This window comes from Lissotriton helveticus, chromosome 3_1 (genome assembly GCF_964261635.1).
Source record: "Lissotriton helveticus chromosome 3_1, aLisHel1.1, whole genome shotgun sequence".
In the NCBI taxonomy this organism is placed as follows: domain Eukaryota; kingdom Metazoa; phylum Chordata; class Amphibia; order Caudata; family Salamandridae; genus Lissotriton; species Lissotriton helveticus.
The window spans coordinates 993245615-993269149 of NC_136061.1; the positions used below are offsets into that span (position 1 = coordinate 993245615).

The 23535-nt window shown below is 45.3% G+C and overlaps 1 protein-coding gene across 4 annotated transcripts in view; it reads left to right on the forward strand.

Annotated features, from left to right (window-relative positions):
* The window catches only part of CWC22 (CWC22 spliceosome associated protein), a 377345-nt gene that overhangs the window by 224161 nt on the left and 129649 nt on the right, over positions 1-23535 (forward strand). For all 4 annotated transcript variants that reach the window (XM_078681477.1, XM_078681479.1, XM_078681481.1 and 1 more), the window contains one exon: positions 12395-12563. In XM_078681477.1, the coding sequence (XP_078537603.1) occupies positions 12395-12563 (169 nt within the window). The remainder of the gene's footprint in view (positions 1-12394; positions 12564-23535) is intronic.

Genomic DNA, 23535 nt, shown 5'->3' on the forward strand with positions numbered 1-23535 from the left:
CCAGCCACCAGTGCACCCTTTCACCAGGCACAAACACCACCAGCCGTCAGTGCACACTTTCACCAGGCACAGACGCCATAAGTTGTTCGTGCACGCTTTCACCGGGCACAAACACCACCATCCGTCAGTGCACGCTTTCACCGGGCACAAACACCACCAGCCAATACAGAGTTTGGAAAAGAATTCATGCAACACATTGTCATATACAATGCCAATAACTCAAACTTGAATGCTGCGAGACCTATTGCATTGCAAATGCTTGTTATAACTTGGTATCCCATGTTAAATTTAACACTATGAGCAAAAATGCTAGGGGTTAGAAATTAAAAGACTAAACTATTGTGGCTGATAATTCCAAGTTGTCACGTGAAACTGGTTGAATAGCACAAAATGTCACATCTGCAAGTTAAAGATGTCAATTTCTGTTATCCAAAAACTTAAACTCCCGACCGTTGTCCTTCTTCTATGATCATGATGCTTCTGCGCTGATCACACGCTCTTGGTTGTAAAAATGCCTGTTTCCTGGTGACTGACGTTGAAATATGAGTAGCATCCGCCTCCGTATTGTAAACAAGCCTTACAGCTGAGCATGAAGTTCAACTCTTCCCTGTCCTGCATCGGAGAGATGTGTGGTCGCGTAGGTGCTCTCCTGCCTGTTCCTTTGAGGGGCTGCCTGTATCTGCCCCCTATAGCAGTGAAGGTGTAATGAAGAGTGAAAATCAGGCTACACCAACAGGTAACACAGCACGTGTGTGGGCTTCTCACCTGTCTCTTATGGTCACTTCGTTCGTGCAAGATCATGAACCAACAAAATGTGTGAATAAGATGTCTTTTAGTTGAACCCGACATGCATGTAATTCTGCAACACAACTTGCTGCCCCCTCCACCAGCGATGGCAAACATGATCTCCTCTCCATTTAAATGCGTTTTGCAGCATGCATCTCACATGGATGAAATGTTGCATATTGAAATGATTTCACATTGTACATAAGCTGACTCATCACCACTGATGTCTGAAAAAAGCCTCTCAAATTGTGATCGCTGAAAACCCAGAAGTGTAATTTCCAGTACAGCGGTTTCTCAAGAGTGAACACTGGATTTTGCTCTGTTCAAGGAGCTACCATGCAAACTTCCGTGGGTGGGCAATTAGTACATTTATCTTAGTAACTGTCGCGTGGCAGGTCATTGTTACGTTTTTTTTAAAACACACTGTTTCTAAAAACGTAATACAAAAAACGATTACACTCATTTCCGTAAAATATCATATTTCCTCTGCAATTAAACTTATTTGTGCACACAAGAAGTATGTTTACTGATGCTGTCTTTATTCCATTTGCGCTTTTAACCTTTCGATCAACTTTGTGTGAGGGCAGAAGTTCTACGTAATATTTTGTTTATTTAGTATGACGGTTCTCTTTAGTACGCACTGCTTGCTGGTTCTGTACCTGTTTCTCAAGCCTGTATCATTTACTGGTAACTACTTATGACATAGCTTCAAGTGGGATGAAAAAGGTGGGAGGGGGGGGGGAATCCCAAATGGGCGTGGCCTACGTAGTTATAGGTGTGGTTTAACCAGGTAAACTGCATTTTTGGGATTCGCATAGTGTGCTGTCTCTGAGGTTTCTGTTATTGTGTCTAAATATAACAACATAACTTGCATACACCTAAAGCAAGCCAAAGCTATTGGCTTTACCAATGGCGGTCTGTGTATTCTGCAGATAGGTCATGGATTGTATGACCATGTATTCTGATCACCTTTTTGGCCCACTGACAGCCACAGCGAGAAACTCTCATTGCCTTCAGCCTCAACTCTAGACCTTTTAGTTGCTGCTGTTACAAACACCTGGAGGCGACTCATTTCAAAGCATGCGCTGAACAAAAAATAAAAATACTCCTAAACAGAACATCCTGGGAAAACTTAAAACTCTAATGAGTGTAAGATTCAGTAAAATTTGAAATATAAACTGGAACGAAATCACTAACCTGGATTACCTGATCATAGATCTAGCAAAACATGTAAAAGGTCCCAAAGGTAAGACCTATTGGCTATGCCTGTGCTTGTTAATCTCATGAAAATTCACAGTTGTAATTAAGTTAAATTGATTTTGTTTGTTCTGAACGTATTTACATTTTGAAAAACCTACTTGCACTTTTTAAAAGAAAATATTTTCTTTCTTATTTATCTATTGCCCATCAGTAGCTAATTACTGTACCTTTTCATGTATATCTTTAATTGAACCAAAACCAGAACTGCACTCTTTGTTAGTATTTGGTATGTGGTGGCAACCCAAGGTTCTGTGTATTTGCACATCCAGTATATGTAGGAAGATGGCTCTCTATATAGTGAACCGAAACAAGGTACACTGTGTAAAGGGTCCAGGCAAACCCCAATTGGCTTACTGAGCCAAAATGATATCTGTGAGAAAGTGCCTCTTTATGCATGGTTTGCCCCCACTTATTGCCTGGTTTCAATGTGGTTTCAATTGTAGTGCTCAGGGTGCCTGCCAATGAGGTCGCCTGTTCCAATGCTTCTTCCCTAAAAACGAACTCCCAATTGGTACTTCTACCCCCTGTAAGTCAATTGTAGATGTTACCCTAGGGCCTGGGAGCTGAGGAGAGTCCCCTGGATCCCCCTTACTGGGACCATGCCACTGCCCTTGTAGCTTGCATGCCCCTGTAGCTTGCATGCCCCTGTGAGGGAGAAAATGACAAAGTCGTCATGGCACCCTGCCTGGGTGCCATGGCAGCCAGCACTTCCTGAACGCAGAAGCTGGTCCTGAAGGCATTGCTAATTCACTCCTTTAGACGGCCTCACAGCCCTAAGGCAGGGTACATTATACCACAGTTGAGGGCATATCTGCATGAGCAGATATGCCCCTACAATATTGGGGTCCATTCCTTAATATTGTAAGTGCCAGGGAAGCCATAGGGAGTACAAGGGCTGGAAACTCGATAACTTAAGTTCCAGAGCACCATGATGGCTTCACTGAACACAGGAGTGATTGGTACCAAACTACTTTCAATAAATCTATACTGATGCCAGTTTGGGATTTATTGTAACATGTACCCAAAGGGCACATGAGACGTGCCCCCCTGAAATACTACCGACCCTGGTGGGTCTCTGACTGGCTGTAGGCAGCCATCCACCACCAGACATGTTTCTGGACCCCTGGGTAGAGATGCCCTGCTCTCTGGAACCCGAAACAATGCATATCCTCGCTCAGCCCAACCCTCTTCAATATCTACATGAGCCCCCTCACCAACATCGCACGCAAACACAATATCAACATCATATCCTACGCCAACGACACCCAACTGATACTCTCCCTCACCAAAGACCCAGCCACCGCCAAAACCAACCTCCAGGAAGGAATGAAAGACGTCGCGGAATGGATGAAGCACAGCCGTCTAAAGCTCAACTCTGACAAGACTGAGGTCCTCCTTCCTCGGACAATCCCCATCCGCCTGGGACGACTCCTGGTGGCCCACGGCGCTGGGCACCACACCGAGACCCACGGACCACACACGCAACCTGGGATTCATCCTGGACTCCTCCCTCACGATGACCAAACAAGTCAACGCCGTCTCATCCTCATGTTTCAACACCCTGCGCATACTCCGAAAGATCTTCCGGTGGATCCCCACCGAAACCAGAAAGACGGTCACCCAGGCCCTCGTCACCAGCCGAATGGACTACGGGAACACCCTATACGCAGGAACCACAGCCAAACTTCAGAATCGCCTTCAGCGCATACAGAACGCCTCCGCACGACTAATCTTTGACATCCCTCACCACAACCACTATTCCCACACCTGAGAAACCTGCACTGGCTCCCCGTCAACAAAAGGATCACGTTCAGGCTGCTCACCCACGCACACAAAGCGCTCCACGGCATGGGCCCCGAATACCTCAACAACCGCCTCTCATTCTACACCCCCACCCGCCAGCTCCGCTCCACCAGCCTCGCCCTCGCCACCGTCCCACGGATTCGCAGAACCACCACTGGTGGAAGATCATTCTCCTACCTGGCCGCCAAAACATGGAACTCCCTCCCCACACGCCTACGATTGACCCAGGACCATCTCACCTTCAGGAAACACCTCAAAACCTGGCTATTCGAGCAGTAACCGCAACCCCCCCCCGCCCCCCTCAGCGCCTTGAGACCCTCACGGGTGAGTAGCGCGCTCTATAAATGTCATTGATTGATTGATATCCTGGGCAGAGGTGTCACGCCACAGAATGGGCCAATGCTCGAAGAGGAAAGCTTCAAATGCCGGCCGCCTTTGTAATGTGACCCCCAGCTTCTGCTACTAACAGCAGATGCAGCACCTGGTTTATATCTCCAATTTTGGGCAGGAAAACTTAGGAGAATAGGAAGTGTGCCCACCTCTGCCAACTCCACCCCTAAGGTGTAAAGCACAACTTTCAGTCCCCGCCATCTTGAAGACGGGGAGACCCCTCCAATCAGGGCTAGGTCTATGCACCCTCCCACAGGAGTGTGGCATAATAGAGGGTGTAGTCATCCCAGGTAAGGTGGCCATTGACCCTCCTCCTGCTCTCCTAAAACGCCTCCTAAATTTAGTATTTTGGTAGCTCCTCAAGACCTAGAAACTAGACCTGTGACTAACTAAGAAGCAAGAAGACTGCTCTGCAGAGAAGATTGAAGACGACGACTGCCTTGGCCCCAACCTTACCGGCCTTTCTCCAGCTTCTGCAAACCTGTGACCTGTCTTGCAGCCAGCGACCTCCGAGAACCCTGGGAGGACTTCTGCCTTCGAAAAAGACTCCAATCTTCCATTGATACTGGACCTATCCAGAAGAAACAGACTCCAAGGATTCTGGATCCAGCTGGAACCCCGATCCCATCCCACTCTGCAACTGACGCCCACCGCCCAAGTCTGAGTGGCTCCCCTGTGCAGTGAAGTCTCTCTGGTGATCCTGACCTAGTGTCCAATGTTGACTGGCCTCTCCTGATCTACACGATGACGCCTGCAGTGTGAATCCAGGGGCTCCCCCTGACCGTGACTGGCTTTGGTTAGAAGACTCCGATGTCAAAAGGCACCCCTGCACCGAAGCCCCTGTGCCTTAGTGAGCTGGACCAGCCGTGCCCCTACAACCACCTACATCTCTATTTACCTCTGCTGTCATTGGTCTTCCTCCTGCAGCAACTGCCTGTGCCACATCTGCAGCCTAATTGGCAAAAGAAGAATCCCCATTGAAAAGCATTGGGTGCTCTACGTCGAAATTGGCCTGGTGGTGTATGTTTGGTGCTGCTTTGTGAGGCCACCCCTGTGTTTGTACTAACCCACAAAGCTTGGCCCCTGCAACTGATCTACCTACCTGCTAGCTGTGTGGCTCCAGGCACCCCCAGTCCCTATTGAAAAGCATTGGGCCAAACTCCGATTTTGACCGCTGCACCCAGCCTCCTCTGTGCCCTTGGTGATGCAGTGTTGATACTCACCTGACCCTTTCCCCTTGCTGACATTTGGTCCCCGAAGACTGGAATTGTAAGGACTTTACTTACCTGTTTAACCATGATATTGTTTTCCCAATAGGATAACCTTAAACTGTTCTGAAACGTTTTTAAGTGTCGATCTAAGTGAGGAGTATTTTTTAATTTAAAAACATACTTACCTTATTGCAAAGATCTTGGTCTTAAAATAAAATACAAAGTTAAATTTTCTAAAATTGGTCTGGATCTCCTTCTTGAGTCATACGTCCATTATTGATCATTGTTGTACAATGAATCTCTTACTCTCCTCTTTTTTTAGGCCTAAGGCTGCTCACCCACACTACCACTAATAGAGCACTTTGAGTTTTACATTAAGTCCTGAACACTTTTTTGGGAACCCCTGGACTCTGTGCACAGTATAACCGCCTAATGGTAAAACCCATCTACAGAGCCAGCTTCCTATAATATTCTAAATGCTATTTTGTGGTGGTGTAGGACAGCAATTAGGTGTATCAGAGGGTAGTGCTAACCATTTATTGTACTCACAGGGGCAATAAATGAGAGACACCCTTGAGAATAAATCCGAGGCCAATTTAGAAAAATAAGACCTATTTTTATACACGTTTTGATACCAAGACCTTCGTTATCAAGTATGAATTTTTACAGGTAAGTAAAATTGTTTAATATCATGCAGCAATGCTTCCCTTTAGGAGAAAAAGGCATATGTGGCATACAGTTCTGTGTGATCCGTTTCTGGGGTCTCCTTCGGGACTTAGGGTTGAAGGGGGGCAGGGTCCAAAGTACTACAGCAGTTATTCGTTACCCGCCCTGGGGTGTCCGGTTGCAGAGGTTCAGGTCGGGTTGGTAGATTTGCGAGCTACACTGGTGGAAAGAAGGGGGGCCACCTAGAAACAAGCTGCAGAGGGGACTTGCAGACAAGTCTGGGAGCTCCCAACGGGGGCTCGGGTTACAAGGGGGTACAGCAGATTCCTCCGTAGCCAAGCTTGGGCGCTCCGGTGCGGAGTGGAAAGGTCGGATGGGCTCCGTGATCGTTGAGCCTTACGGTTGTCGGTCTAGATGGTTGAGAGTGCCAAATCAGGACAGCTGTGCCACTCAGGAGGTGGATCTCTGCAGTGCTGAATTCTATTGGTCTCGGTGTCAGAGAAGTCCGTATTAGACTCTCAAGGTATTTGTTTGTTGCAGGGAGTCTGTTAACCCAATTATTGGTCCTGTGCGGCTCCGGTTGATCCTGGTGTCCTCCCGCATCGTGGGGGGACCGTTCTGATCTTCAGGAGCACAGGGTCCTCTTCCTGAGCGGCTGCTGCATCGAGCTGGTCGGGGAGCAGCAACTTTCTGTGCCTGCGGACTGTAGGGAAGTAGCTCCTCTACTCCAAGGGAGATTGCTTTGTAATTTGTGAAGGGCTGCAGGACGAGCCGCTGGTCACGATAGTCGAAACTGGGTGCAGGCAGGCTTTGGCGCCAAAGGTCCATTGCAGCCTTCAGTTCTCGCTTTTCACTCTGCTCTTCTTGGTCCTTTCTTCTTGATCCTTTGAATCTAAGTTCCTAGTGTCCGGGGTGCAACCTAAATACTCAATTTAGGGATGTTACAGGGAGTGAGAGGTAGTAGTCAATGAGGTTTTTATTCGTACCTCTAGCCGGTATAGTTAAAAAGTGGGCAGAAATTGAAACTCAATGAAATTATGTTCCTGAGTTTGACATCAACTTCTTTCAAGCCCTGCCCCAAGGCATTTCATCAGGACCAAGGATTACTACTACCTCATTCCACTCCTGTCAACAATCTAATTGTGAAGCAACTGCGTGCACCGTTTTCGTGTTATATCTGGAAGGTCTGAAATAATATGAAGTGAAAGTTAGTGTGTGTTAGAAACGGGACCCCTGGCCGGCCAAGGTTCACGCCAAAGTCAGTCAGGGATCACCATTTCTAAGTCAGGGCAAGGGAGTTACACACCAAGATAACCCCTGCTCACCCTCTAGGTAACGTGACGCGAGCAGCAAGGCTAATCTCGGAGGCGATGTCTAAAGCGTTTGCGCGCGCACCCAGCAACAACACCCAAGGCCCACCATAAAGGAAACTCCACACAAGGTTATATCAAAAATAGCCTTTGTGTTATAGCAAAACACAGTAGATAACAAAACCCACTTTACAATGTGCCAACAGGCACGGGCACAATTTACAAGGGATTATGTACAGGACAGGGCCACCTAGACCACTGTCAGGGGTATTCACTTTTAGAATTAGCACTTGTAGGTATAACACTTAGCACATAGAACCTATAATAACTGTAGCATTAAAATAGTAAATGTAGCACACAACCAGTAATTACTGGTAAAGGGTAAATACCTCCTACGCAACCCTAACCACTGTAGGAAAATCACGCAGGGAACTAGGACCTTATTATCAGGACCTATAGAAACATAAACAATCACCTAAGCAAGTCACATTTAGCAAAGGTAATAAAACATAAACAATCCTCTAAGCAGGTCACTTTTAGCAAAGGGGAAGAAACATAAACAATCACCTCAGCAAGTCACATTTAGCAAAGGTAATAAAACAATAAACAATCCTCTAAGCAGATCACTTTTAGCAAAGGGGAAGAAACATAAAACACATTGCACATGAGGCATTAAAAACACATTCAGAGGTGCAGGTAGAACATTTGCGCAGGAATCACATTAGCAAGTGAACCATAAATGCGCAGGGTGCACATGGCACAACACTAGAAATGTCCCCCAGGCCAACTGGCCTCGCAAGGGCTGAAATGCCCTTAGTCCAAAATGTCGGGGCAGGCTGCGCAGGCAGCAAAGAACAAACCTAAACGTGGCCACTGTCCACTAAGTGCTGGACAGTTGTAAAGCAATGATGGGCCAACGTTGGAGCCTAGTGGGCTCAAGAACAATGGTGGGGCGAAACACAGCGTGAAAGCCACTGGGCTCTAACCAACTAACTCGCCCCCTAGAGCCTCTCTCAGGGCTCTAAAACAATATAGGCTATGAGCCTCTCTGGGCTCTAAATAAGGAAGTGCCCCCCGAGCCCCTCTGGGCTCTAAATACAACTGTGGCGCTGCTGAGCCTCTCTCAGGGCTCAAGAACAATATGGGCTGGGGCTGGCAACCTTCTCTCAGGCTCTAGGAAAGAATGCCCCTGCACGACGTTGGAGCCTCTCAGGGCTCGCAAAACAAATAGGTGGGTTGAGTCTCTCAGGGCTCGTAGCGTAACAAATGCTGCCTGGGTGGGTGGGGGGTCCCTCTCCTGGGGACTCGGAAACAAGAGATGCCCCCGGAGCCTCTCTTAGGCTCGAACACACCCGGCCTTTGTTCTGGAGGGGAGGGGCGGGCACCGACAGTGTGTCCCGATGCCCCCCTCCGCCACACGGGAAACGGCTGCCCCACTCACCGGCTTTTCTTGTGGGCGGCGCGGGCTCCTCTTCCACAACGGAGCCCCGCCTACACCTTTAGCTGCCGACGCCGTGCTCCTCTTCCCTCCTCGGACTGCGGGGGCGGGACTTCCGGCCGCCTCTCCCGGGGCTGCGCTGCGATTGGCCGGCCGGCCCAACACTTCCAGGTCGCCGCGGGCAGCGCGGCGGCCCGTTTCAGGCAGGCAGGCGGGGTATGACTATCCGAGAGGTGGGCTCCCTCGTGATAAATGAAAAATATAAAAATAGCGGCCAGGCCCATGGAGGGGTGGGCACCTGCCAGGGGACCAAATAATAGAAAATAAGAGAGGTGGGCACTCGCCAAGGCAACCACAAGCAGGGTGGGCACCTGCACAGCTAACAAAGCGCTCCCAGCGCTAGAGGAAAAGTAAAGCGCTCCTCAGCGCTAGCAGGGAAAGTAAAGCGCTCCCAGCGCTAAGGGCATCAAAAAGTCCACCAAAGTCCTTTAAAGCAGGCAGGGGGGCAAGGCTGGGCCCAGAGCCAGCTCACTGGGTCTCCAGGCAGGGAGACAATCCAAGTGGCGGTCCTCCTGGCCCCAGCAACAGCAGCAGCCCCCTCTGGCAGGATCCTGGAACAGAACAGAACAACTTGTAAGGGGACACAGCCCCTTCTTATACCACTAAATCCTTTGTCTCAGGGTGCAGGGTAAGGGGAAACCAGTTGCAGCTGGTTTTGGAGCACCCTTGATGGCTCAACCACCCCTTTCATTCACTGGGGAGGCTAGGGTCGTTAGACGCACCACAGGGGGCGGAGCCAGCATTGTGTGGGGAAAGCCCAGCCCCATCAGGAACCAGGTGCAGCCCTCCCTCACATCACTCAGGCTGATCTCTCCACTCACTCCTGGGCAGACCCATCCAGACTTCCTGGAGCCAGGCTTGCCAGCCAGCTCCAGCCAATCACGCTCCAGCACCCTCACTGCACACACACATCAATGTCTAGAAGTGGCACTTCCCCACTAGACACATACAAGCCGCACATACCATTGCGCAGCATTCACGCTCACGAGTTCGCACATACCAACCTCGAGCCAGCACTCCCCACACATCAGGAACTCACATGGACACTCACATTCCCCATGCATTCCTATGGGAGGGCAGGCCAGTCTCACTACACGCACGCACTTTACTCTGGGACACAGGGAAAAGTGCGCAGAGACCCAAAAAATCACTATCACAGATCACATACTAAAAGAAAAAAGATTAGGGGTGAACCTGCCAGAAGGGCCAAGCCCAACAGTGTGCCACAGCTCCTGGCCATGTTACAAATATTATACATGTATAGTGCGATCATTGGAGTACTTCATCTTCATGAACCTTGTGATATAGTTTTCAATGCTCATAAGAGATGCTGTATGTATATTTTACCTTCCTGATGAAAAGCCCTGGTGTAGGGCTTGAAACATTCAGAATTGACAATAATTCCAAGGAGTTTCACTTTCTCCCCATTTTTTAACCATACCGGCTAAAGGTACAAATACAATTATTTTTCCTACTAGACAGGTATTTTTAATCCTGCACAAAAGAACCCCCCACTCCTACTTTCTTTACATCTTTTTTTCGTCTATTAAAATCACCACCAAAAATTGCACCTGCGTAACTCTTAGGTTGCAGCAGAATGGGAAGGAGCCAATGATGAAGCATGCCACCAAGGGAAACCTTGGTGGGTAAGTGTTATCTTTGATTCCTCTTAGTTTTATATGCTGATTACTTAGCTATTCTGCTTGGAGGTGGTGACAACACCTTCTGTCCTCAGAGTGCGCAAGACCTCACCTGCAGGGGGTCAAAAACCTATCTGTGATGGCTGGCTGGTCTGCATAAGTAAGCCAAGATACAGGTAGTAGGTAGGTTTTCAGGGGGCACCTCTAAGGTGCCTTCTGTGTGCATGTATTAATAAATCCATAATTGGAATCAATGTGGACTTATTAATTCAAGATGTTTTATACCAAGCATCTCTATTTTCAGTGAAGTCATCATGTAGCGGGGGAACTCGTTAATACCAGTGGCCAGCACATTTACTTAAAAATGGCTTCCCTGTTCCCTTGTTATATCTAAGATTCAACTTGGACATCACAGGTGCATATCTGCTCAGCAGATATATGTCCACACACGTAGTATAGTATAGTGCACCCTGCCTTAGGGCTGAAGGACTTCCGAAGACGTTGCTTACCTATACTGCATGCAGTGTCTGTAGGCATGGCACACCGGGGGTGTGCCATGTTATGTTGTCACTTTTCTCTGCACCATGAACACAGACTGCAAGTACAGTTTGTATGTTGGTGCTACGGGGTCCCTTAGAGTGGCACAATATATGCTGCAGGTCTTGGGGACCCTTTTAGCCTCCTTGTCCTAAATATCAGGGGTACCATTTACTAGGGACTTACAAGGGGTTCTAAAGGTGTTGCCAATTGGGGGAACAATTGTACAGTTTTAGGGAAAGATATCTGGCACTTGGGACCTGGATAGCAGGAACCCAGTGCACTTCTGCCAAAATTGCATCGGATACCAGGCAGAAAGTGGGGGTGATACCAAAAATGGGCACTTCCCTACAGTACTCCTCTAGCTGTATTTGTGGTACTGAAATAGGGTATGTCTTGCAGTATGGAAACGCTGCTGTGATGTTTTGGGGCTAATTTGTTGTATGTTAGAACTCCGCTGCATTTGTATATTTTTGTCAGTTTTGTCTACCATCTGGGATAAAATATTTTAAGATGGAGTGGTCCAATATGAATGTTGATCGCTAAACTATATTGCCTGTACTCCTTTATATAGCTAATTTTGTACTGCATTCCATAATCAGTAAAAAAAAAAAGCTGTTTCAGTTTGTTTTAGATGCCTAGTTACATTGATGCTAATAGCCAAACTCATGTAATCCTCTAGCTTGCAGTTATCATAGTACCTGTTGTTTATACTTTGGCCCCTATAAAACACCAGTAAAAAGTGTGCCCATTGCACATAATGGTGTATATTGCTGTATGTGCAGGAAGGGATGTACCTTTGAAGCCTTTGAGATGTTTGCATTTTAAAATGCCAATCTTAAAGCCAGCACCTTCCTTCAAAATGTCTCTCTAGTATGAGAGGTGCAATGGCCAACTGTAATTCTGTATGGTCAATTTTCAATGAATTACATGCTTACCCAATGGTGTTCATTGCTTCCTAAGGTATGTTGCGTGCTGTTATCAGCTTGCTACTGGATTAAAAAAAATGTTTTATATGTCTCTATTGCTCACCGTAATTCTACCATTGTGTTTCTTTAATTTAAGGAGAGGAAATGCAAGTTTCTCTTGCAGACGTTTTTTACCAGTTGTACAGGTTATTGTTAAGCATGAAATTTGTGTTTGTATCGTGTTTAGATTTAAACGGTCTTAAAAGCCTCTGGTTTCAATTTTGTAAGTATATTGTATTCTATATTATTTCTCTCATTTATCCTGTGTGATGTATTGTGTTTGCTACAAGCAAATCATATGATGTATGACCTTTCTTTCCTTTAGAGGTCAGCTTTCAAGATCGGTGCTACAAGCACAGAGTGCCTCTCCAATTTTCACTCACGTCTATGCAGCAGTGGTGGCGATTATCAACTCAAAATTTCCTCAGATTGGGGAGTTGATACTTAAGAGACTGATTTTGAATTTTAGAAAAGGATACCGTAGAAACGACAAGGTAAATATGAAGGAATTCTGCTGAAGTGGACATTGACTTGCTAGTTTGGGAATCTGTTTGCAACAGGAACTCATTAGGAGTGAATGTTTGACAATCTTTAAGATTTCGTCCATCATCTTTTTGTTTTGCTATAGTCTCCCTAACTAAGTAAGGTATATCCTTACTTGGGCTCCCGTGCTCACCCTGCAACTGGTTTAAAGCTAGCCTGGCTGATGATGGGGTGATAATCTGAAACCGGTCCCCGGATGCTTGTTTCCGGTGCTCGGAGGACCTGACCTGGCAGTTCGGGCAAACTGTTCCATGGGGAGGAGGCTCAAGACTGATTTGCATATGGCTGGGTCCAAACTGGGGGGCGGGGGCATAGTGAGCAAAAAAACGATGGATTTAGCCCAGATCTGTGACTGGGTATGGATGTTTGACCATGTTCAACATTCCCTCCATCATCTTTTTTTTGTGTTGCTATAGTCACCCTAGTTGAGAAGGGTATGCCCAGTGTGCTCATTGTGCCACTGGATTCAAGCTAGCCTGGCTGATGAGGGGTGATACCCCGAAACAGGGCCCTGGATCCTTGTGTCCTGTTAAGGGAACCTGGCCAGGCAGCTCGGGCGGACTGTTGCTTTGGGGAGCAGGGTCAAGACTGATTTGCATATGGCTGGGTCCAAAATGGAGTTGCATGGTGAGCAAAAAAACTGTGAATTTAACCAAGATCTCTGACTGGGGGTGAATGTTTGACAATGTTCAACATTCTGTCCATCATCTTTTTGTGTTCAACAGGAACTCATTGCCATTTCAGTGTATGTTGGGTACTACAAAAATATGTCGCTATCTTTTTTGTTATGACAGTGTAAAAACCTAATTGAAATAAACCCTAGATAACTAGCTTACATTAATTTTATTAGAAGGAAATGCTTTCTAGTGATCTTCATAAATGTCTTAGTGTACAGAATATGTGTTTTTCAACTTTAATTCTGCTGGGGCCATCGCTCTCTGTAACACTGTTTTCTATACACCTTTTAACAAGACCACTTTTAGGGAAATTATTTGTTTCATGTTGGACCGCAATATTTTTTCCTAGTGGATTACCTCAAGCCATATCCTGCTTAATAGTTAATATCTCAATGTTCTCTTCAGAATATTTCATAAAAAGAAATTTGCTAACAATAGTATTGTAACCAGTCCTTCTCGAACTCTTTTCCATGGTTTTTGCTACACATTATGTGAAAACAACTTGACAGTACTTCTGACTTCATCATTTCATGTCCCCTTGATATAAAAGTATACTTAACTATAATTTGCTCATATCCTTTGTTTATACTAAAAATCTATCGAAATATGTTTACTCTTCTACCTCTAAAGATTTGACTCCTTGCATCTTTCTTCCTAAGGTTTCTGCTATAGATCTTTACAACTTTTCGGTAACTCTGCTCTCAAATGTTTCTGATTGGTATTTATCATTAATGGGCTGTGTTTTTCTCCCCAATAATTTGTACAATAGTAATGTTACCGTTGTTTTACTTATATATTTTCTTTGTGTTGCACTCAACAGTGCTGTGGCTCATTGCACAACCACCTGTCCATTCTGTTTTGGCGTACAACTGTCTCATTTCTGAGACTGTCATTAAGATTCATTAGCCAGGAATGCCCCAATCTTAAATTTACCCGGGATGAAAGTTAGGATTTAACACATGTGGGATTACAGCAATGTTAACAGTCAATTTCTAATTTTTATGGTTTTAAAAATGTACTCCACGAGTACTTTTGGGAATCTGTGACTTTCACTGATTCCCAAAGTTACTCATACGCACACAGAAATGGATGTTTGCCTCCTGCTTTGAGAAATGTTTTTCTGAGTGCATTTGCACTTGCACATTTTGTTTTTCTTATATTCTGGAAAGTATTTCCCCTTTGAGTAGCCCTCCTCATGCATCCCCTTTACCACACTTAGTCCAGCCCTTGGAAGGCACCAACCTTTTTTATAGTGTAGAACTACCCACAAAAGTTTGGCAAAAACCTACAAACTTGGAACTTTGTTGTTCACCAACATTTGCAGGAGGAAACGGCCTGGAAATCTCACAAACCGATTTTTAAGAGTAGATTTGCTCACAAAGAAAATATTCCTTACTAGTGGAAATTCCTGTAGTGGGTATCCCATCTCAGAGTGCAAATTAAGTACATTCTTGATTAGGGAAATAAGAATGACAATCTATTTGTTAGTGAAGGTATTTGAGCAATTAAGAGAACTTAGCTGCACAGTTACTGTGCTTCAAATTGCAAGTATTTCCTCTTTGCATGAGATTTTGGAAATACTGTATTTCAAAGCGAAAATATCTTGGTAAGAAATATTTCTTTTTTTGAAAATGTTGCTTCTCTGTTGTAAATACGTTGTCCCCGACACACACAGCAAATTTAAACAGAAAAATAGTTCTTTAGCATAAGAGAGCCATTTGATTGTTCATTTTAGAAGGGAAATTCAAATATGGAATGATAAGTTGAGCCTCATGTATTGATTTGAAGGCTGAAGTATACCCAGGCATCTCAGACTTCAGTGCAGAGACCACCTTGGCAAATGTTTGCCTGTGGGCATTCATCTTTTTTTTCTCTCTAATATGGTTTCTGTTGAAGCAGTTTTGTGTGTGTATGTAACTCGTGTTGCAGCCTCATAGGCCTGTTTTTGAGATATAGACTCTCAATGTCTCTAAAGGGGTTAGTGCGTTCACACTACCGTGGGGGGTGGGGTGGGGGGGGCTACCCCTAACCGTCAGCATTGCTACTGTGCCTTCGATGTCCCAAGAGGAGCTCTAAAATTTTGGGGCAGTCTTCTTTCCGCCTCCAAGTTCCGATTAATGCTTCAGTGTAGGACAGTGCCCCTTTTTGACATGGTCGCCACATTTATTTTGCCTGGTATTCGATGCAATACTGACAGTAAGTCACTGGGTTCCTGCAAACCAGGTTTCCAGTGCCAGATCTCTTTCCCTCAATTGTACAGTTGTTTTCCCCAATTGATAATACCTTTAGCACTCCCTGTAAGTTCCTAGTAAATGGTACCTCCGGTATCTACGGCAAGTAGACCAGTGGTTCCCAAATCTTTTACTCCTGAGGACCCCCATTGAGTCACCACTGGAAGCCGGGGCCCCCAAGCAATTTGCATGAGTTATTTAAATTTCTAATATTAAAACAGTAATTCGTCGGGGGCAAGATGGCCGCTGAGGAGTTGTGCTGAGAAGTCGCACCACTTCCCTCTCTTGCTTATGCTTATCTAGGAAAGCCTAAACGCTGTGAATTCTAGATGGCTAGATGGCTGGTGAACACTGGTGGCAGCAAGGATTAAAGGAATACATACGGCTAATAAAACAGCTTTCCAGGATTGGATTAAACTGGGACTGGCTGAGAGAGAAGCTGTTACGCTGGGCTGGCAGTGTGGACGACGGAAAGAATCTAGGGTTGGTTTACAAGATGCCCCTTCGATCTGCTAAACCGGATAAAAGAAAAGAAATGTCGGATTTACCGGCGATGAAGAAACCAGCCACCGTGGTTACACCGAGCACTGATCCAGGTATTGGTAAGCCTGGAAAGTCTCTGGGGGCGATACGAAAGGTCCCGGCTGTCCCAGCTCCCGTGGCAAAAAGAAAGACTGAGCTACGTGGCAAGACAGAGGAGACAGCAGGAAACGCATTAATGAATGCTGCAGAACTTCGGAATCAAAGGCGGGCAGAGCGGACAAGCAATTCAAAGGAGTAGATGCCCCGAAAGGTAAAGACTCAACGATGCGGCAACCTACCCTGAATGAGGTATTTTCCGTGAAAATCCCCGGGCAGACCGAAGGTGCACAGGAACAGCTGGAGGCCGGTGGAAACGTCCTCGAGGACGCTACGGAAGCAACGCTGAACGCAGAGAGCCAGGTCGCTAGGCAACGCTTGGATCCCAAGCGAGGCGCTGAAGCAGAGCAGACACCCGGGCAGCAGCCTGACGAGGGTAATGGCCCGCGGATGGAGGTAACGCCAGAGGCTTGTACGGCAGGATTAACACCTAAGGTGGTGAAAACAACGGAAGGAGGTAACGACAAGACTCTGGGGGGCACAGACCAGGGGAGTGCGGATATGCTGGGGCCTCTACTATTAATGGAAGCTGAGATGAACTCTGATAAACAGACAAAGCAGACAAACAGTGCCTGGGGCAGTAGAGACAGTCTGATTGATAAAAGTAATCGGGAGAGAACCGGAGATAGGAACATAAAAGAATGGGGTGAAGGTGCATCAATAGAGGGGGGGGGGGGGAGTGCTTTTTTTCTGTGAATGAAGACACAGAATCGGAATCCATAATCTCAGGAAGCCCAGAAGAGGAGGAGGAGGAGGAGGAGGAGGAGGAGGGTTTAGACTCAGGATCCGATACTTCTGGAAAAGACTCCACGCAACGGAAAAAAATCCCTAGATCAATGAGGCGGGTTTCAGGGTCTCCATCTCAACCTGAAAGGCGTTTAGAATGGGACTATTCGGCTACTTCGCAGGAATATCAGGAGAACGGTGCAGCTGGAGGCCCCGCTCACAGTGACTCTTTTGAAATTCTATTCACTACTCTCAAGCAGATGCAAGCTGAAGCGAGGGCGGATAGCCGCAGAGCAAGGCAGGACACTAAGAAAATTCAAGGATCCCTTAGGAAAGTTAACAAATTGTATAAAGAAGTAGTGGATAGAGTAACCGAGGTAGAAGAGTGTACAGGAAAATTGGAGGACGATGTTGGGAGCTGGCAATCATTTAAAACTGAACATGAAAAGATGGCGGAAGACCTACGCTGGAAGATGGAAGATTTTGAGAACAGACAGAGACGGAACAATGTCAGAATCTTGGGTGTGGCAGAAGGGACAGAAGGGCAGGATGTAAGGCAGTTTGTTGTAGACCTGTTACAGGGGGCCTTTCCAGAATCCCAGTGGCAGTGGGAAAGGGAGGTGCAGAGGGCACATCGGTTCCCCTTTGTGTTAAAGAAAGGGCAGGCTACAGGAGGTCAGGGTGCTTTACCTAGGGCAATACTTGTCAACATAGGGAACTTTTTGTTAAGGCAAGAGATTATAGATAAAGCAAGACCCGACAGTAGGCGATCATGTCAAGGTGTCACGTTTTTCACGAGGCCCGACTTCTGTCACATGAGGCAAATGATAGCACCCTTTCAGGCCCTAGGGGCAGAAGCATACCTTCTCTATCCTTCAAGACTCAAGGTAGTGGTAAAAGGGAAGGCTTGGATGTTTCCTCAGAGATCAAAGCCCAGCACTTTCTAGAACAGATTAAGAATCAGAAAGCTGGATCAGGGGTAGGGATGAAGAATCCTTGATACTAACTGAATGGGTTGAGTGTTTGTGGTTATCTTTCAACTCTGCTTATGTGATTGTGTGGGGGGGGAATTTAAAGTGAAGCAACACAGCATAGCGTTAGTTGGAATGAAGCAGGGGAGGAAAGCGACTTGCACAATTTGACGCAGCCACACATAGGTCTCACGACCTATTTGCCTGTAAGGGGGCGGGGGGAGGTAGAAGGGGGGGAAGGGCGGGGGAGGGCAGAGGGGGGGTAGAAAAGGTTCACAAAGGTTTTCCGATTTAAATTTGGCGCAGCACACTTGGACAGGAAATATGGTAACATATGTACAAGATATACAGGATACAGAAGGAAATGTATGGCATCAACATCCATATCCGCTATCGAGTAGACTAGCAGGGGTACTTATTGGTTACAGAATCAACCCCAATGGCGTGTAGAATAGCCTCAATAAATGTATGCGGGTTGAACGATATAAATAAAAGACATAGAGTGGCTGCACTATTGAATACTCTGAAATTAGACCTGGTCTGTCTACAAGAGACACACATAGAAGGCAATAAGGCATATCTTATGGAACAGCTGGGGTTTGCAGTCTTAGCAAAAACTAACCAAGGGACAAATACTAGAGGGGTGGCAGTGTTGGGTAGAAAGAAAGACACGGATGTAAAGAGGAAAAAAGAAGATCAATGGGGGAGGTGGTTACTGCTGGAACTAGTCTTTAAAGGGGAGACAATTACGCTGGTCTCGGTTTATGGATCCACCGAGGATGACCCAGATGTCTTTCAGTACCTGGATGTGGAGCTGGCACAATGATCGGAACCAATCATATGTTGTGGTGATTTTAATCTGCATGACCCAGTTAGCTCATTTGTGCAACCTGGGAGCCAGTATCTAGGTAGGAAGAAAAAAAACCTATAGAGCTTTGTTAGAGATGGTGTTAAATAATGCTCTGATAGATCCATGGATAAAATGGCATCCGAATTTGGATGGTAGTACCTTTTTTTCAGCTCCCCATCAGGTCTTAGTTAGACTGGATTATTTTTTTATTTCAAATAGTTTGGCAACAGGGTCAGAAATAGAAAAGCACCCACGCATCATATCAGATCACAGCCCGTTAGTACTAACAGTTAAATTGGGTCAAGTTCAAAGGAAAGAGATACAATGGACGTTTGAAAGGGCTTTGCTGCAGGATCAGGAATATTGAACAACTATGGCAAATTGGATTAAGAGCTTTTGGGATATAAACAGAGAGACAGCATCCCCAGGAGTAGTGTGGGATACCTTTAAGGCTGGGGTGAGAGGGGAGACAATGAGCTATGTTTTTTCAGAACAAAGGAGGGAGAAGCTGAAGGTAGAAGAGATGCATAGAAGCATCTTGAGAGTTGAAGAAGAGCTAGCAGTGGCCATTAGACAACATTCCCCGTTAGATCAGATACTCCTTAAAGGTATAGCACTCAGGGCACAGGCGTCCGGAGGGATTGCCAAGAAAACAATAGAAAAGTATCTGGCCAGGAAGGAGAGTGTTTACGAGCTTAGTGAACGGGTGGGCCATATCTTAGCTGTTCGGACTAGACAGAGAGGAGCGGCAGCGGATATTAAGGAGATTATAGATGCACAAGGAAATATGGTTCAAGAACCAGATCAGATAAGGGAAGTATTCAGGCAATTTTATTTAGATCTTTATGATGCGGATAATACAGCGGGTATGGAGGATGTAGAAGGATATCTGAGCGAGGTACTCCCTTCAAAGCTCCTACTGGAGGATAAGGCTCAACTAGAAGCTCCATTTCAGTTAGAGGAGTTTGTTACGGCACTAGGCAGCCTACCTTCAGGGAAGGCTGCAGGTCCGGACCAGATATCACTGGAGTTTTCTAACACATTTCAAACAATCCTTATGGGGGATATGTTTAATATAATGCTATTGGCACAGACGGGGGAGTCGATACCTGAATCCTGGGGAGGGGCAGACATTATAGTAATTGCAAAGAAAGGGAAACCGGTGACCGCTCCAGGCTCATACCGACCGATTACTCTGATGAACTCGGATCTAAAGATCTATTAAAAAATGCTGGCTAAAAGATTATCAAGGGTTGTAGAAAGTTTGGTTTGTCCCTCCTAACATGGGTTCATCCCAGGAAAAGGAACAACACAGCATATAAGACAGGTAATAACAATGTTTGACGCAGCAAGTACCCTAGGAGACCCTATGGCAGCGCTGTTTTTGGACGCTGAAAAGGCGTTTGATAGGGTCTCCTGGGGGTCTTTATGGTCGGTTATGAGGTGGAGTGGCATAGGTGAAGGCTTCATAAGAGCTATACAAACTCTCTATAAAAATCCAACGGCTAAGATTAGAGTTAATAGAGGACACTCGACAGCTGTTAGAATTAGCAGAGGGACTAGGCAGGGTTGTCCTTCATCTCCCCTACTATTCACGCTATATCTGGACCCTTATCTGCGCAGATTAGAAAGAAATCCAGGCATACCAGCAATGAGCATAAATGGCTGTAGGGTAAAAACACTGGCGTACGCGGATGACGTAGCTATTTTGACACCCAATCCCATAGATGCAATCAGGGTGGCGGAAGCGGAGGCTCAGTGTTTTGGACAGGTTTCCGGATACAGCCTGAATAGATGTAAAACACAGATTGTTGAGAATAGCTACTTGAACTGTAACGATGATAGAGTTGTAGACTCAGTAATATATTTGGGGGTGGCAATATCAGCAAATTTAGATCAGGTTGTGGGCAACAATATGACCCTGTTAATGACGCAAGTAAAAGCGGATCTGGAGAGGATGAAGAATCTACATTTGTCACTGGTGGGGTGTACCAATGTAATTAAGATGATAATCCTTCCCAAGTTTCTTTATTTTTTTAGATCAATCCCTTTATTCTTTGAGGTTAGTTGGTTTAACACTCTGGAGGCCATTTGTAATAGGTTCATTTGGGCACAGGGTAAGACACACAGGGCTTACAGGTTTATGTCCCTACCTAGAGAGAGGGGCGGGTGGGGTGCCCCGGATTTCAGACTTTACGGCAGCTGCCCTGCAATATATGCAGTGTTTGATAGGCGGAAATGATTGTGATCCAAGAGTTAATTGTTTCCCTACGAAAATGTATACAGCGGTAGTAGGGGTGGATGTTGGAATTTTTTTAAAATTGTATAGACTATGGATACTTCAAAAGAACGAGGTTCAAGACAATTTTGGCTGCTGTTAAAGTATGGAATGCCTTTCTGAAAAAATTCAAACTGGGGAGATATAATCGGTATGTAAGATTGTATAATAATAGGTCATTCCCTATGGAAATATTTGGAGATCAAATTATGATGAACTGGGCGGAAAGAGGGATTGTACAAATCGGAGATATACTGAAATCGGAGGGGTTGGTGCAGTTTGTGGATCTTAGAAATAAATATGATCTGATCTATAGAGATTTCTTTAAGTACCTCCATGTCAGGAGTTTTCTAGTTAATAAACAAGGAGGACCAGTAGGATTTAACAAGAATGAAATTTTGGAGAAAATAAGAATAGCAGGGGATCGATCAATACACTCTTTTTATGCGAGTCTGGTAAAGGAGAAAACTGATGATCTAGAAAAATATAGTAATAGGTGGGCGGAGAAAACAAGTGGAGAAATAGGCTGGTTTCAGGAATCATTAGATCTGGGTCGAACGATATTATGTGCATCCCCCTTCAATCTCCGCATTACAAAACCATATATTCACTTTACTTTACTCCAGCCAGGATAGCACAATTGGGAGGTACCACGGGAGTTACCTGTTCGAGATGTAATGCCGCCGAAGCTGACAATATACACATATTTGCCACCTGCCCGCAACTCCATACGCTGCTCAGAGATATTGAGGGGTTTCTGGGTAGAGCATTAGGGATCTGAATTAAGCTTACTCCGTCTTGGATCTTACTAGGGGTTGGCAGGGATAATGATGGTGTACAGCGGGAGTTTATATTTGTGGCAATGGCGGTATACAGACTAATAATAGCTAGGGCCTGGCTGGATAAGAATCCACCGACAATGCAGTGTTGGCTCGCTAATTTATTAGCATCATACAACATAGAGAAGAATATATATGCCCGAAAAGGAAGGAGAGGGAAATTGATGGGCTTGAGAATATGGGAGCCTATAAGGAGATGGAAGGAGGGATTAGGTTGAGTGGAGTTGAAATTGCTGGAGGTATGGTCGTTTTTGTTTGTATATAATTTTGAACAAGATAGCGAAATGTATTGGATACTGTATATCTGTATATCTGTGATTGACATGAATTAATGGAAACTTAATTAATGATGAATAATGTATAATGTTTAAAGTGTGCGTAAATTGAAAAATAAAAAATATGTTTAAAAAAAAACAGTAATTCGAAAAAAACACAAGTGTGCACACAAAACAAATACTCAAAGTACTAAGGATATTGGGGCCAGATGTACGACCATTTCATTTAGCGCCTCGCAACTGGCGACACATTGTGAGTGGCAAATTGAGAGTCGCTAAATGAAATGTACAACAGCGTGTTTAACACTGTTTGGGATTCCCAATGGAGTCGCAAATTGCGAGGCTCATTAATATTAATGAGCCTCTCGCAATTTGTGAGCCCATTGGGAATACCAGCCCTCCCAGGGATGGTGGCCTGCTGGGCTCAGCAGGCCACCATGTCTGGGACTGTTTTAAATAAAGCAGTTTAAAAAAAAATGCAGCCCAGTTACCATGCATTTAAAAAATAAAAAGATAAAACCTGTTCTTGTTTAATTTTTTAAGGGCAGGCATAGGTCCCTGGGACCCCTGCCTGCCCTTAAAAAATAATTTTGCAAGCATTTGCAAAGGGGAAGGGGTCCCCTGGGGACCCCTTCTCATTTGCGAATGCATTACCATCTACTTGAAGTAGGTGGTAATTGCGAGTATTTTGCAACAGCAAAACATTTGTACATGGTTTTGAGACTCGCTATTTGGAAGGGAATGCCCCTTCCAAATAGCAAGTTGCAAAACCTATGTAACGAGTCACAAACAAATTGCGATTCGCGAAATAGGCTATGTACATGGCCCAATAGGTTTTTGCAAACGGGTTTGCGTACCCGTTCGCACATATAAAAACAGATCGTACATCTGGCCCTTAGTATTTTATATTTAAGGAATAGCCCCTCTGTCACATGTATTTAATTTGTTTTATAGCATCTCTCATACCATTGTAGGATGTCAGAGCACCTTACATCACACACATATAGAGACATTGAATCATACATGTAAATCAATCAGTGTATATAAAATGTTACATAAGGTAAAGGGGACTACAAGGTTCACATGTCATTCATACTGGTAGGCATTTTTAAAGAGTGCTTGGTCTGGAAAAGCACAAACTCCGGATTCAGAACATAACACAGTGGCTAGCACTGACTTTAACATTAAAAATGTATTTCCACCCAAACAAATCTTTTTAGCAGCATCAGGATGAGTAACTGGGAAAAACATAAGTTACTAACTAGTACCATGCAGTTTGCAAGCAGCTCTTTGATGACAGTTTATAGGTCCCTGTGCTAGATTACGATTGTCACTTATGAAGTGCACAGTAACGAAAGAATCTCTGTGACAAAAGCAGTAACCACAAACCTATGCACATAATATACTGCTATTTAAAATGCATGTTACACGTTCTTT